General features: G+C 45.8%; 1 protein-coding gene across 6 annotated transcripts in view; it reads left to right on the top strand.

The window, feature by feature from the left end:
• Positions 1 to 1,424: 1,424 nt before the first annotated feature.
• asb2a.1 (ankyrin repeat and SOCS box containing 2a, tandem duplicate 1) overlaps positions 1,425 to 14,013 on the top strand; it is a 50,233-nt gene continuing 37,644 nt past the window's right edge. For 2 of the 6 annotated variants that reach the window (XM_078234274.1, XM_078234278.1), the window contains exons 1-3: positions 1,425 to 1,556; positions 10,564 to 10,809; positions 12,395 to 12,493. In XM_078234274.1, coding sequence (XP_078090400.1) covers positions 10,574 to 10,809; positions 12,395 to 12,493 — 335 coding nt within the window. In that variant the 5' untranslated portion in view covers positions 1,425 to 1,556; positions 10,564 to 10,573. Of the gene's footprint in view, positions 1,675 to 10,563; positions 10,810 to 12,394; positions 12,494 to 14,013 lie in introns of all 6 variants that reach the window. The other 4 variants (XM_078234273.1, XM_078234277.1, XM_078234272.1 and 1 more) reach the window with 2 other exon arrangements.

Genomic DNA, 14,013 nt, shown 5'->3' with positions numbered 1-14,013 from the left:
AGAATTTCTTCATGACAATGGAAATTACAGAGTTTGAGGTTAAGGCAGCAAAAGGCAACAATGGGGCGGGAAAGAAAATCAGGAGGGCACAAGAGGCCAGGATAGCAATACTGCAGAGATTTCAAAGGGTTGTAAGGCTGGAAGAGGTTACAGACGTAGGAAGGGGTGAATCCATGGAGAGATTTCAAAACAAACAGGTGAATTTTAAAATAAACGCAAAATACTGCGAATGCTGGAATCCGAAACAAAAACAGAAAAAAGCTGGAAAATCTCAGCAGGTCTGACAGCATCTGTGGAGAGAGAATAGAGTCAACGTTTCAAGTCTGGATGACCTTTCGTCAGAGCTGAGGTTGAGATGAATTTAAATGTGAGGGTGGGGGGTTGGGGTGACAGACAGAGCCCGTGTAAGTCAATGAAAGGTGAATGGGACTTGGAATGAGTTAAAATATGTGCAGCAGAGCTTTTCACAGCTCAAGTTTATGGAGAGCAGAAGATGGGAAGCTGACCAGGAAACATTGGAATAGTCAGGTCTAGAGGCACAAATGAAGGTTTCGGCATCAGATAATTTGTGACAAAGACAAGATTTGCTGGTGTTACAGAGGTGGTCCTAGTGATGGTTCGAATATGTGCTCAGAAGCTCATTTTGGGGTGAAATATGAACAGCAGGGTTGTGAACAGAATGGCTTAGTCTCAGAGTAAAGTAAAAAGTTTAAAGTTTATTTATTAGTCACAAGTTACTGTGAAAATCCCCTAGTCACCACACTCTGGCACCTGTTCGGCTACACTGAGGGAGAATTCAGCATGGCGAATGCACATAACCAGCAACGTTTTTCGGACCGTGGGAGGAAACCAGAGCACCCGGAGGAAACCCACGCAGACACGGGGAGAACGTGAAACAGACAGTGACCCAAGCCGGGAATCAAACCCAGATCTCTGGCGGTGTGAGGCAGCAAGGAGAGTGTGGAGTTGGTAGCTAGGGAATGGAGTTTGGAGTGGGGACACAAACAATAGTTTCAGTCTTCGCATTGTTTAACTGAGTGAGTGATAGGATGTTTTCCATTGATCGGTGCAGCTTATAGATGAGAAATAGAAGGAGGCCAAGGATAGATCATTGAAATGGTAACCATGGCAGAATGGAAAGAGAAACCATTTGGGAGGTTTTCTGGCCACCACGTGATAGATGGGAATGGAACCAGGCCAGTGTATTCTCACCCATACGGGCATCAGAGGAGGGGTGCTGGAGGAAGGTATTGCGGTCAACCGCTTCAGAGGCTATAGCCAGGGCAAGAACCATAAGGGTAGTTCAGTGCAGTTAAATATACTTTCCAGTCACACTGCAGCTGGTTCATACACAAACATGTTTCATCTAACATGATTGGTCATGCACTGGGTACAAAAATAGAGCAGCTTTAATGCCCTCTATCTTTGCATAAAGGGCAGACAGAGGGAAAGGCGGACTAGACAGGGAGAAAATCAGGATCACCAAGACAGCTGAAGAAAACTCTCCGGCTAGGCTCTTAAACTAAAGATCAAAGAGTGATATTGAACTGTTAATTGTAAGAAGCCCCGTGACGGAGACGGTAATGTCATTGCCAGAGATTCAGATAAGATCATTTCAACCATGACGCTAAGTTGCATTCTTATATTAATAGAAACTGTAATGGAAACTGTAAAGTAAGATTTTTTATAAAGTCCAAATACCAAAAAATGCTGCAAAGATCTTGGCTTTAGCACTGTTAACTAAAACATGATTTCTTCCAACGGGATATCCGGCAGTAATTGGTGATAATTGTCTATGAATTCTAACTGGACAGACATTGCACCCATTTTCTCGGGGCTGTTGCATGAAGAGGTGTTAAAATCGTGCTTTGCATTTTCACCGTGTACAGAAGGCTGGATATATTTGCAGTGTTTACATCGACATGTACCCAGGGGTCAGCACCAGGCCCTCCAGCTGGAGCTATACTTCACCTCCTGTTTTCTTGCTCATGTTGAGACACTTTAGAGATTTAAGCTGGTCACTGGATAGCCCGGCGAAAACATTGCAGTTAAAATCTACTCTGAAGTTTTTTTTTGTTGGTGTGTCTGTGAATTGAGTTGTAATACATGTCACTAAGTTTATTGACAGTATTGAATGGTGTTTGTCAGTATTGAACCCTTCGCAGCTTTCTGATCAGACAGAGCTGAGCACATTTGCCTTCAACCTTGTTTACCCACACGTTCCTGCTACATAACACAAACACTGTCAACAGTGAAACCCGAAGCCAGATGAACTCTAGAGCCTTGAAACCACTTCAGGAAAAGCTAGTAGGCCGACCTTTTATTTAGGGGAGATCTGAGTGTCGTTTTGTTTTTCTCATCTCGACTGGGTGGCCTGCAGTTGAGTTATTTTTTGTTTTTCAACAAGGGTGTAGCATTTGCAATCCCTCAATCCTCTGGCATCACTTCCACATCTGAAAGGATTGGGAAGATTGTGTCATGCAGGTCCTTCACTTTTCACCCTCGCCTCCCTTAGCAACCTAGGATACATCCCATCTGGAAAGGCTGACTTTTCCACTTTAATCACTGGCAACCTTTTAAGTACTTACTCTTCATTGTTCTCCCTTTCATAGAATCATAGAATTTGCACAGTGTAGAAGGAGGCCATTCAGCCCATCAAGCCTGCACCGACAACAATTCCACCCAGGCGCTATCCCCGCAACCCCATGCATTTACTCTGCTAATCCCCCTGACATGAATGGTCAATATAGCATGGCCAGTCTACATCTTTGGAGTGTAGCAGGAAACCGGAGCACCTGGAGGAAACCTGTGCAGATGCAAGGAGAAGGTGTAAACTCCACACAGATTGTCACCTAAGGCTGGAATTGAACCCGGCTTCCCTGGCAGCAGTGAGGCAGCAGTGCTAACCACTGTGCCACCATGCTGCCTCCTTTACGGCAACAATGTTATCATCCCTTTTTTTAAGTGAAGGCAGGCACAAAATACTTATTTGGTAACCAGACATACCCTCTGACTCCACGGGAAGATGTCAATTTTGAACCCGAATCGACCGCATCCCTTCCTTATCTCTCCCCTTTTACCTCAAACATTTTCTTTAATAAAACTTACAAAGAAAAATTTAACCCTGATGTTCTACAAAAAAAACAAAATGGGACCTATCATTAGTTTCATAGTTTACAATAATTTAACCTGACAAAATTCATGTTTGAGACATTGCAAAAAAAAAATCTCTCACCTACAAGAATGTCTGAGAAAATGCTCTTATGTTTTGTTTTTGTGAAAGGGGCTTGCTAAATTCAGCTACGCATTTCTCCTTCAATTCTTCCTTCAAATCTAAATTTGGTAGCCCACGTGTTAGTTTTGAACCAATGAACTGTTGTCAACTTAAGAAATTCCTCTGAGGAACACAGCTGTTCTGTTGGCAGTGATTTTAGATCGATGAGTTTGCAGGATTGAGGCACATGTTTGAGTCTGGACAAAACAATGTTTCAACTTCATCCAGAATCTCTGCTTGAAGTAGTTTGTGAATTTCATTTGTAGCGAAAATTAATATTTATCAATCTGTGCATGATTCTGATAAGGACTTAGGAATGAAAGCTTCCCTCTTCCATTACTGAAATAACCAAAGTAAACCAGCTGTCCATCGAAATAAAAGCCCTGCGTCTAGCAGATATGTGCCACATCTAAAAGTATCAAATAGGGGAAGATTCTGCAAAGGAGAGGATGCAAAGGAGGCAGTGAAGTAGTGGTGTTGTTGCTGGGTGAGTAATCCAGAGAGCCAGGGTATTGCTCCGGGTACCCAGGTTCAAATTCTACCACCTGGAATTAAAAGTCCACTGATGACCTTGAAACCGTTGTCGATTGTTGAAAAAAAACATCTGGTTCACTAATGCCCTTTCTGGAAAGAAATCTGCCACTCTTACCTGGTCTGGCCTACATGTTGACTCCAGATCCACAGCAATGTGGTTGACTCTTAGAATGCTCTCAGGGATGGGCAATACTGGCCTAGCTACATTTATTTATTTATTAGTCACAAGTAGGCTTACATTCACGCTGCAATGAAGTTAAGATGAAGTGAAAATCCCCTAGTCGCCACACTCCGGTGCCTGTTCGGGTACACTGAGGGAGAATTTAGCATAGCCAGTTCACCTAACCTGCACATCTTTGAACTGTGGGGGGGATCCGGAGGACCCGGAGGAAACCCACATACAGGGAGAACGTGCAAACTCCACACAATCAGTGAACATCCCATGAACATCTCATGAATGAATAAAAAAAACACTTACATCTAATCTGTTGAAATAAATATTGCCTGTTAAGATAACCATGCTTATTTGCTCAAAAACACACTTACAAGCTAGTCTTCTTTCAAGGACCAAAGGCTTGAATCTCAGAATCGGTTCCGTCGTCATACAAACATATGAGTTTGGAGCAGATGTAAGCTACTTTGCCATTCAATAAGATCACAGCTGATCACATTGTAACCTGCCTACCCTGACAATCTTACACCCCCTTGTTAATCAAGAATCTATCTCACTCTGCATTAACAACATTCAAAGATTCTGCTTCTACTGTCTTTAAACAAAAAGAGTTCCAAAGACTCAAAACCCTCTGAGAGAAAAAATCTCCTCACCTCTGTCTTAAATGTGCAACCCCTTATTTTTAAACAGTGACCCCACCTACTTCTCAATTTTCCCACAAGAGCAAATATCCTCTGCACATCCACCCTGTCAACATCCCTCAGAATCTTAAAAGTTTTAATCAAGTCGTCTCTTACTCTTCTAAACTCCAGTAAATACAAATCGAGCCTTCACTCTCATATTCCATCCATGGGGAAAGCTATCAAAACTCCACACATTAGCTTTTAAATACATGAATAAGCCCTGTGATCTCCTATTCCTCCCAAACCTACTTTGAGTATGGCCTCACAATTGCTGCCTCCCAATAAACTATGGCACAGGAAATGTACTTGAAGGGGAACACAAAGTAGAAAGTGAAGCAATATTCCCAAATGTTATCCAAGTCTCTTTCATTGTATATTAAAATGTGGCAATAAAATTAGGGCCTACTTATGTTTACAGGATATTGAGCAAGACACATTCAGTTTCCCACAGTAATTTTAATTTAGAAAGGAACACTTGCTGATAACACACACTTGGCCTTACTACTCACATGGGATTCAGTGTCTAATGAAAGGCCAGCCAAGTCACTGATGAAAAAAATGCATTTTAGTTAATTGAGGAAAAATAAGACTTTGGGTGGGAGTTTACAGCCTCACTTGTCCCAAAACCATAAAATCCTGCCTGAGGTCAACGGACCTTCCCATTGTCCATCCCTCACCCGCTCCAATTCCCATTGTTTCCTTGAACTCCTCCAATGTTTGTAATATTTGTTATTTGATATCCTCGATGAATATAACAACATAAGAAACAAACGCAGCAGTAGGCCAGACAGCCCTGTATGTCTACTCTGTCTTTCAGTAACCATAGAATCCCCACAGTGCAGAAGGCGGCCATTCAGCCCATCGAGTCTGTGTGCTCTCTCCACAAGAAGATCATGGCTAGTCTTTTACCTCAACATCACTTTCCTTCCTGATCCCCATATCCTTTTTTAAGTGTATCTTCACATACACGCACCGCTTTTCCTTTTGGGGAATAGTGGGGAAGTGGTGGAAGGATTGTCAAGCTGATTCTCAGCCAATTGAACCACATTATGAGAGCTCCTTCCGTCGCCAACAAGTCCCGATCTTGGGCCGGAAATAACAGCTTTTGGCTCAGAGGTAGGGACATGACCACACTGTCACTAGACTTCCTCCCATATCTTTTGATTCCCTTAGAGTCTAAAAAACTATCTGTCTCTGCCTTGACTGAACACCCACCGCTTTCTGAATTATAGAATCCCTACAGTGCAGAAGGAAGCCATTTGGCATTTGGCCCATTGAGGCTGCACTGACCACAAACACCCCCAGACTACATCCCCCTAACCCCACCTATTTACGCTGCTAGTTCCCCTGACACTAAGGGGCAATGTAGCATGGCCAATCCACCTAATCTGCACATCTTTGGAGTGTGAGAGAAAACCAGAACACGTGGAGAAAACCCACGGAGAGAATGTGCAAACTCCACACAGATAGTGACCCAAGGCCAGAAACGGACCTGGGTCCCTGGAACTGTGAGGCACCGTGCCGCCCTAGGGTAGAGAATTCGTAACATTCACAACTCACTGAGTGTGGAGATTTTTCCTCATCTCAGTTCTAAATGATCCTCGATGATGTCCCCTATTTCTCGAATCTCCAGCTCGGGGAAACAGTATCTCAGCATCTACTCTGTCAAGCCCTCTCAGAATCTTAATGTTTCAGTGAGATCACCTTCCATTCTTCGAAGCTCCAGAACATAAAATGATTTTTGCTGTTTTTCAAGGTTAATGTCAAAAAATTGCCAAGATATCCACCAGGAAGAAGTGCAGCCAACTATTTAAATAGTGCAGAATGTCCAATATCAAAGGAGAAAGTAATCCTAGTATCATACATTTCCCATTCGAAGAGGAATTTCAGAGGAAATGACAGGGATCAAATGATCTTTTGGAACTGTTGCCAATATTAGCCAGTCACATTGTTACTGCAGTTAACTTTGAACACATAAGCAAAATGAGTTTACCCGGAGGATCAGGTCATCCCATGAATTTATGTGATAAACATATCAAAATATATTGACCTCATTTCCTCCTAAACATATATTAAATTACATCACTGCAGAAAACAATATTCCTTCTCCATAAGGCCATATCAGATCTTCTCTCTTTGCCCATGTTTCCCAGTAGCAAGACATTTAGCATTATTGAATCATTTGGAAATTGGTGAAATGACAAATTAGTGGTAGTGCACGGTGGCACAGTGGTTAGCACCGCTGCCTCACAGCGCCAGGGACCTGGGTTCAATTACGGCCTTGGGTGACTGTGTGGAGTTTGCACCTTCTCCCTGTGACTGTGTGCGTTTCCTCCGGGTGCTCCGGTTTCCTCCCACAATCCAAAAATGTGCAAACTAGGTTGATTGGCCATGCTAAATTGTCCCTTAGTGTCAGGGGGATTAGCAGGCTAAATACATGGGGTTAGGGGGATAGGGCCTGGGTGGGATTGTTGTTGGTGCAGTCTTGATGGGCCGAAAGGCCTCCTTCAGTACTGTAGGGATTCTAATCATAAAACAATAAAATGTACAAACTTGCTCCAATTATTATGATCCAGTTTCATATTTTGTTTCCTGATGCATTAAAAATGTCATTTTTTTGGTGGGGGAAAATCATTGTTTGCATACTGCCTGTTTCCAATTGATTGGTACAATAGGCAGATGTAGATATACAATCTCCTCACGGAAACATGATGAAAGGCAACTTTCCTGGGGGTCTTTGGACCCAGTTGCAGGCAATGCTCTTCTCCATCTGGATTTTCTTTTAGAAATGGTCGGTACTATTGCTGACAATAACAACTTGCATTTTTATAGTGGACTTAATATAAAAACAAACCCAAAGTGCTAGGAATGTAATCAGACTAAGGATTCATAGCAAATCTCGGAAGAGGATATTACGATAGGTGATTAAAAACTTGGTAAAATGGATAAATTTGAAGGAGGATCTTTAAAAAAAGGAGAAAGAGAGAAACAGAGAGAGGTTTAGTGGTGTCACGGTGGGGAAATCTAGAGTTTCGGGCCTGTATAACTGAAATTGCAGCTGCCAGTTGTGACTTAAAGGGAATGGGGGAATCCACAAGAGGTCAGAGTTGGAGAAAGAGAGTTTGTGGAGATTTGTAGGGTTGGAGGTGGTTATAGAGAGAGTAATGGGTGTGGCTATGAAGATATTTGAACATTTGGATGAGAATTTTAAAATGATTGTGTTGGTAGACAAAGGGTCAATGTAGATCAGTGAGCACCGAGGTTATAAGTGAGCAGGGCTTGGCACAAGTTAGGATATGAGCAGCAAGAGTATTCGAGTTTTTGGACGGTGAAAGATGGGAAGGTGGCAAGGTGAACACCAGGATAGTTGAGTCTGAAAGAAACTAGTGCACAAAGCAGGCTAACATTGGATGAAGATGGTACTGTTACTGTAGTGGAAGTAGGTGGTCTTTGTATTGGAGAGGCTCAGCTCAGGGTCATAGAAAATGTTGATTTGTGAATCGTCTGTTTTCACTGGAGACAGTGGCCTGGGTGCAGGATGGAACAGAGTTCCAGGGGTAGGAGTTAGCAGAGTTTGTGGCGGGGATAAACATTAGTCCTCCTAATGTTTAATTGGAGGAAACTGCCAGTCATCTAGAACTGGAGGGCAGACAAACAGTCTGACAACATAGAGGCAGTGAATGGGTCGAGAGAGGTGGCACTGAGGTAGGGTTTGGACACACGCTCATGTGGAAGTTGACTGTTTTTCTTTCAATGATGTTGCTGAGGGGCAATATACAGGTGAAAAGTGGGAGGCGGCCAAGGGTAAACTCTTGGAGGATGCTAGAGGTAACAATGCAGGGGATTGGAAGAGAAAATATTCACAGAATCATAGAATCCCTAGGGTGCAGAAGGAGACCATTCAGCCCATCAAGCCTGCACCGACAATCCTACCCAGGCCCCAACCACGTAACTCCATGTATTTACCCTGCTAATCGCCCTGATACTATGGGGCAATCCACCTCGCCCGCACATCTTTGGACAAATTGCAGGAGATTCTTTATTTACAACTGGATAAGTAAGAGTGGAATGGGCAAAGCCAATCTTACTCAGTTGAACAATGAGAATTGTCAATAGAGGAGTGTTGTGGGAAAATGCTGGAAGAGGCTACAAGATGGTGCTGGAGTGTGGCAACTTCCTGCGAGCTGTCCCCAGCAAACTTTCAAATTCAATCTTTCATTCTCATTCTATGCTCTTAAAACTGTACTCTAACTCTTTCAAACTCTCTTCACCTTATCGGTAACTGCAACACTACATTCTGCACCCTGTCCTTTCCTTCCCCCATGTACAGTCCTCTATGTCCAGTATGCTTTTGTCTGTAAAGGCTCGCAAGAAACAATACTTTTCACTGTATCCCAACACATGGGACAATAACCAATCAATCAATCAGGAAGACAAACACAACTGCTGGATAATTACGTGATTGGCAATATAAATTGTTGTTCTACTACAGAATTGGCTTTGATACTGAATATAAGCCAATGTAGCTGTGCGCTGAAAGGTAATAAAAAGCAAACAGCACATTCTTTCAGGATGCTGGATAGCAAGAATACATGTCGTGATCTTTATGAGTGAAACTGTGCCTCTCTAAGTGATGCATTTCCATTAATTACACCAAGGAGAGATATTGAATTTCATTCCACATTTGAAATGAATTGGCTGTTTATGATTAATTTATGAATCTTGCATAACCCTGTTAATTTTGAATTTGTTTGGCTATTTTAAGTTGGCACATGCATCCGCAGAGAACACATTAGCCCCCGATTGTGCAGGTAGATTCCTCACCATAGCTGGATTGGGCTGTGGTAACACTTGATTTTTAAAAGATGTATAATTTTGCTATACTAAGCTGTAGTGCAGTGGGTCTAGGGTCTGATGCTGTGCTTTTTTTCTATAACTGGGTGAAGTGTGTGGTGACAGAAGGGATGCGACATGCCAAGGCTCCTTCTACAGCAACTTATAAACCTAGAAGGGTAATGACAGCACAAGCATGAGAATACCACCTCCAATCACATACCATCCTGACTTAGAATCATAGAAACCCTACAGTACAGAAAGAGGCCATTCGGCCCATCAAGTCTGCACCGACCACAATCCCACCCAGGCCCTACCCCCATATCCCTACATATCTACCCACTAATCCCTCTAACCTACGCATCCCAGGACACTAAGGGCAATTTTAGCATGGCCAATCAACCTAACCCGCACATCTTTGGACTTGGAAATGTATCGCTGTTCCTTCACTGTCAATGGGTTAAAATCCTGCAACTCCCTCCCTAACAGCACGGTGGGTGCACCTACATGACCTGGACTGCAGCCATTCACCACTGCCTTCTCAATGGCAATTGGGGATGGGCAATAAATGCTGGTCTTGCCGGCGACCTCCTCCTCCCATGAACAAATAAAGTAGTTGGGATGAATTCCTGGCTTTGGCTGTCAAACTGATGGAAATGTATGGGATCCTAGTTCCTCGGGATGGGGAGGGAGTGGGGAGAAGGTGTGTGGATTTCCATGTGACCAAACAAGGACTCATACCTGAGGTCTTTGCTTTCTGGCCCCGAGGTGATCAGTTTAGCACATGGGCAATGTGCAGGTGCCCCTGATGTGGGGGCTCCAGGACTGGAAGGTGTTAGTAATCTCTGGGGGTTCATATCTTAGAAATGGGACAAACCTGGGACCGTAAATGGAATAAAAAGCAATCCAAAATAATCACATGCGTCCACAGGACAAATTACATCACGCTGATTTCTCTAGGACCTCCCCGATTTTGCTTTTGGCCGAGAGCACATAAATGGCAAGGAATGCGGCACGAAAACTTTCCGGCTTCTTAAAAAGTTGCGTGTGTTTCTCTCAATCCACAGCTGCGGGAGGATGGCGGCAGAAGTCACTTCCAGCCGGGAATCGCGCCGCATCTTTGGCCAAGAGGAATACAGTCTGTACAGCAGCCTGACTGAGGATGAACTCATACAGATGGCCGTGGAGCAAAGCCTGGCGACGAACCCGTCCTCCTCCTCCTCCTCCTCGGGACAACCTCTCTCCAGGAGCCGAGCTCAGCCCCAGGCGAATGGCAAAGTGGTTCAGAGCGCTGCTCCCTGCCCCAAGAACATGTAGGTGTCCAGGGCTCGGTGACTGAGTCACACACACACAGCAGGGCACAGAGACTGAGACACACACCCGGGCACAAAGACTGAGGCACACACATACACCCCCTCACACAGTCACTGACACACACACACACACAGCAGGGCACAGAGACTGAGCCACACACTCTCACCCAGCCCCAGAGAGGAATTAATCCTGCCCCAGTCTCAGGATAAAAGCCCCAAGCCTCTTATGATGAAGATCCCTTGGGTAGTGCTGGACTCATTGCAAGCAAGTCTCAGTTCTTTGAGAATGCGCTTCTTTTGGGGGAACAAGTTTTTTATGATAAAAGTCCCAGCGCTCAAGCCCCAGCCAGATTTGAACTCGTCACCCTCTGAGCTATGGAGCCACTTGCACACACACAGGGCAAATGTGTGTCTTTGCGCAATTCAAGTGTCCGTCTCTCTTGGCAACTATACCAAGAGGCGAAGAGCTTTGACAGAACTTGTCAACCCTCCGTTGGCGCTACTAATGCTGTCTAATTATACTGATGTGAAAGTCGCGCAGGATTTCTAACCGAAGTGTAAGTGTCAGAGCACAGGGGCAGAGTGGTAGAGAGCAAGGGGAGAGTGTTAGAGCGCAAAGGGAGAATGTTAAAGCACAGGGGGAGAGTATTAGAGCACAGGGGGAGAGTGGTTGAGCACAGGGGGAGAGTGTTAGAGACAAGGGGAGTCCTTTATTTCGGAGGAATTAGCCGCAAGGAAAGGGAGGCTGACATTTTTCACCAAATATCTGTGGCCAGTCTGAGAGAGAGAGGAACCTCTCACCTGTTCCTTCTCCTGTTTTAGCAGCATTTCCGAGACCTGCCTTTTACTCCAGTTCACCTGATTCCCCCCTTACCCCACCCCTTTCTCCCCTTCCTCCCTCCCCCCCCTTCCCCTTCTCTAGCTGGGGGGTCCTCTGGCTATTTCAGCTACTTGCTTATGTTTTGTCCCCCCGCACCCCCCACCCCCCCCCCGCTAAGATTCCACCAAACTCCTGATACGTTCTCAGGCAGGTCATTCAAAACCCATGATGAACTCATTCTCTCACCACACCCCCCCCCCTCCCCCCCTACTTTCCTAAACCATCCATCTCTTTGTATTATCGGTTCTAACCTTGTCCTGCCCTCACTGAATAGTTGCCACTAGTTTATTATCATTAATGTTTTGTTGTCATTTCAGATTTTTAACAATTGCAGCTTTCCGTTTCGGCTTTGTGACTTGTGCCATTTGTTTTCTGAGCTCATCCCTGTATAGGTTTCCACAAATAAGCCAAATCCCGAGTTGCACCGAGGAATTATTTGTGGGTTACGGTTCCTGAGCCCAGTAAATGTTGTGTGGTTCGGCGCGGTGCCCCCTGTGAAAGGCGGCTCTCCTCACCATTGTCTTATATGGTCAAATACTCAGTCCCTCAGCTTCTCCGAAGCCAAAAATAAACAAGTGCGGGGAGTAGATTAGAGCCCAGCTCCTCACATTGACTCCAAATAAAATCCACTATGCGGCGGGGGGGAATGAGCGCCTTCTCTTACTCTGACTATTTCTCCCTGTTTCACTGTCGCCGTTCCTCTAGGTCGCCCGGGACCAATTCTGCTCCGACAGCGAACCCACCGAGAACCACCTACTCGCGAAGATACGATGGGAGGCTCTTCCGCATGTCGAAGCCGGTGGTGTAAGTGTGTCTTTGTTTTCAGTTGCGGGATGGTGTCCTCCTTCAATGAAAGGAAGAGAGGGAAGGGTGGAGACAATGTGTGTGGAGGGAGGGGGCACTGTCCCCATCTCTGGGGGGGGGGGGGCACTGTCCCCCATTTCTGGGGTGTACAATCCCCATCTCTGGGGGCACTATCCCCATATCTGGGGGCACTATCCCCATATCTGGGGGCACTATCCCCATATCTGGGGGCACTATCCCATCTCTGGGGGGCACTTTCCCCATATTTGGGGGGTCCTATCCCCATCTCTGGGGGGGCACTATTCCCCATCTCTGGGGGGGGCACTATCCCCCATCTCTGGAGGCGCTATTCCCCATCTCTGGGGGGCGCTATCCCCATCTCTGGGGGGCACTATTCCCCATCTCTGGGGGGGGGGCACTATCCCCCATCTCTGGGGGGCACTATTCCCCATCTCTGGGGGGGCACTATCCCCCATCTCTGGAGGCGCTATTCCCCATCTCTGGGGGGCGCTATCCCCATCTCTGGGGGGCACTATTCCCCATCTCTGGGGGGGGCACTATCCCCCATCTCTGGGGGGCACTATTCCCCATCTCTGGGGGGCACTATTCCCCATCTCTGGAGGCGCTATTCCCCATCTCTGGAGGCGCTATTCCCCATCTCTGGGGGGCACTATCCTCATCTCTGGGGGGCACTAACCCCCATCTCTGGGGGGCACTGTCCCCCATCTCTGGGAGGCACTGTCCCCATCTCTGGGGGGCACTGTCCCCCATCTCTGGGAGGCACTGTCCCCATCTCTGGGAGGCACTGTCCCCCATCTCTGGGGGGCACTGTCCTCCATCTCTGGGGGGCACTATCCCCCATCTCTGGGGGGCACTGTCCTCCATCTCTGGGGGGCACTACCCCCCCCCCCCCCATCTCCTTTTAAAAAATGTAGAACCAGAGCAACTCCTTCAGAAAACCTTGTTTTTGTTTAACTGGAAAATTTGAAGTGATTCAACTGCGGGGGAATAGATTCTAATAATTCCGTTTCAGTTTGTGGAAACATATTAGGTAACAGTATAACAGAGAATCTTATTTTAAAAAAACTCGACTGTTATCATCACTTTCAGCACTATTCAGACATCTTTAAGCAGAGTTGATCTTAACCAAATATTCCCATTCAACAAGAGGATACAGCCAGGAAAGCAATAAATCCATAGCGTCAGGTCCAGAGAGAGAGGGACTGGCGGTGAAATTTGGGTTTAAAGCTAAAATCCATCGGGCGCTGGATGTTTATTTCTGGGACATATTCACCCCCCCCCCCCCCCCTCCCCCCAACCCCGGGTTAATCCCTTGCTCTCTCTGAACTCCCTGTGACACAGAGACCATGAATGACATTCATGGCGAGTAGATTCTCAGACAATGCACAGGCGCTTGTCACATTGCGCCCACAATTTAATCTCGGTCCCAGCGAGATGCCCCCATTTCCGAACTCCCCGCTGGGGGAGGCTGTGCCCAGGGTGAATATTTCACCATTCAA

This window comes from Mustelus asterias, chromosome 18 (genome assembly GCF_964213995.1).
Source record: "Mustelus asterias chromosome 18, sMusAst1.hap1.1, whole genome shotgun sequence".
Lineage (NCBI taxonomy): Eukaryota > Metazoa > Chordata > Chondrichthyes > Carcharhiniformes > Triakidae > Mustelus > Mustelus asterias.
Note: the sequence above shows the minus strand (reverse complement) of the source record. Positions and strands in the feature narration are given on the sequence as shown.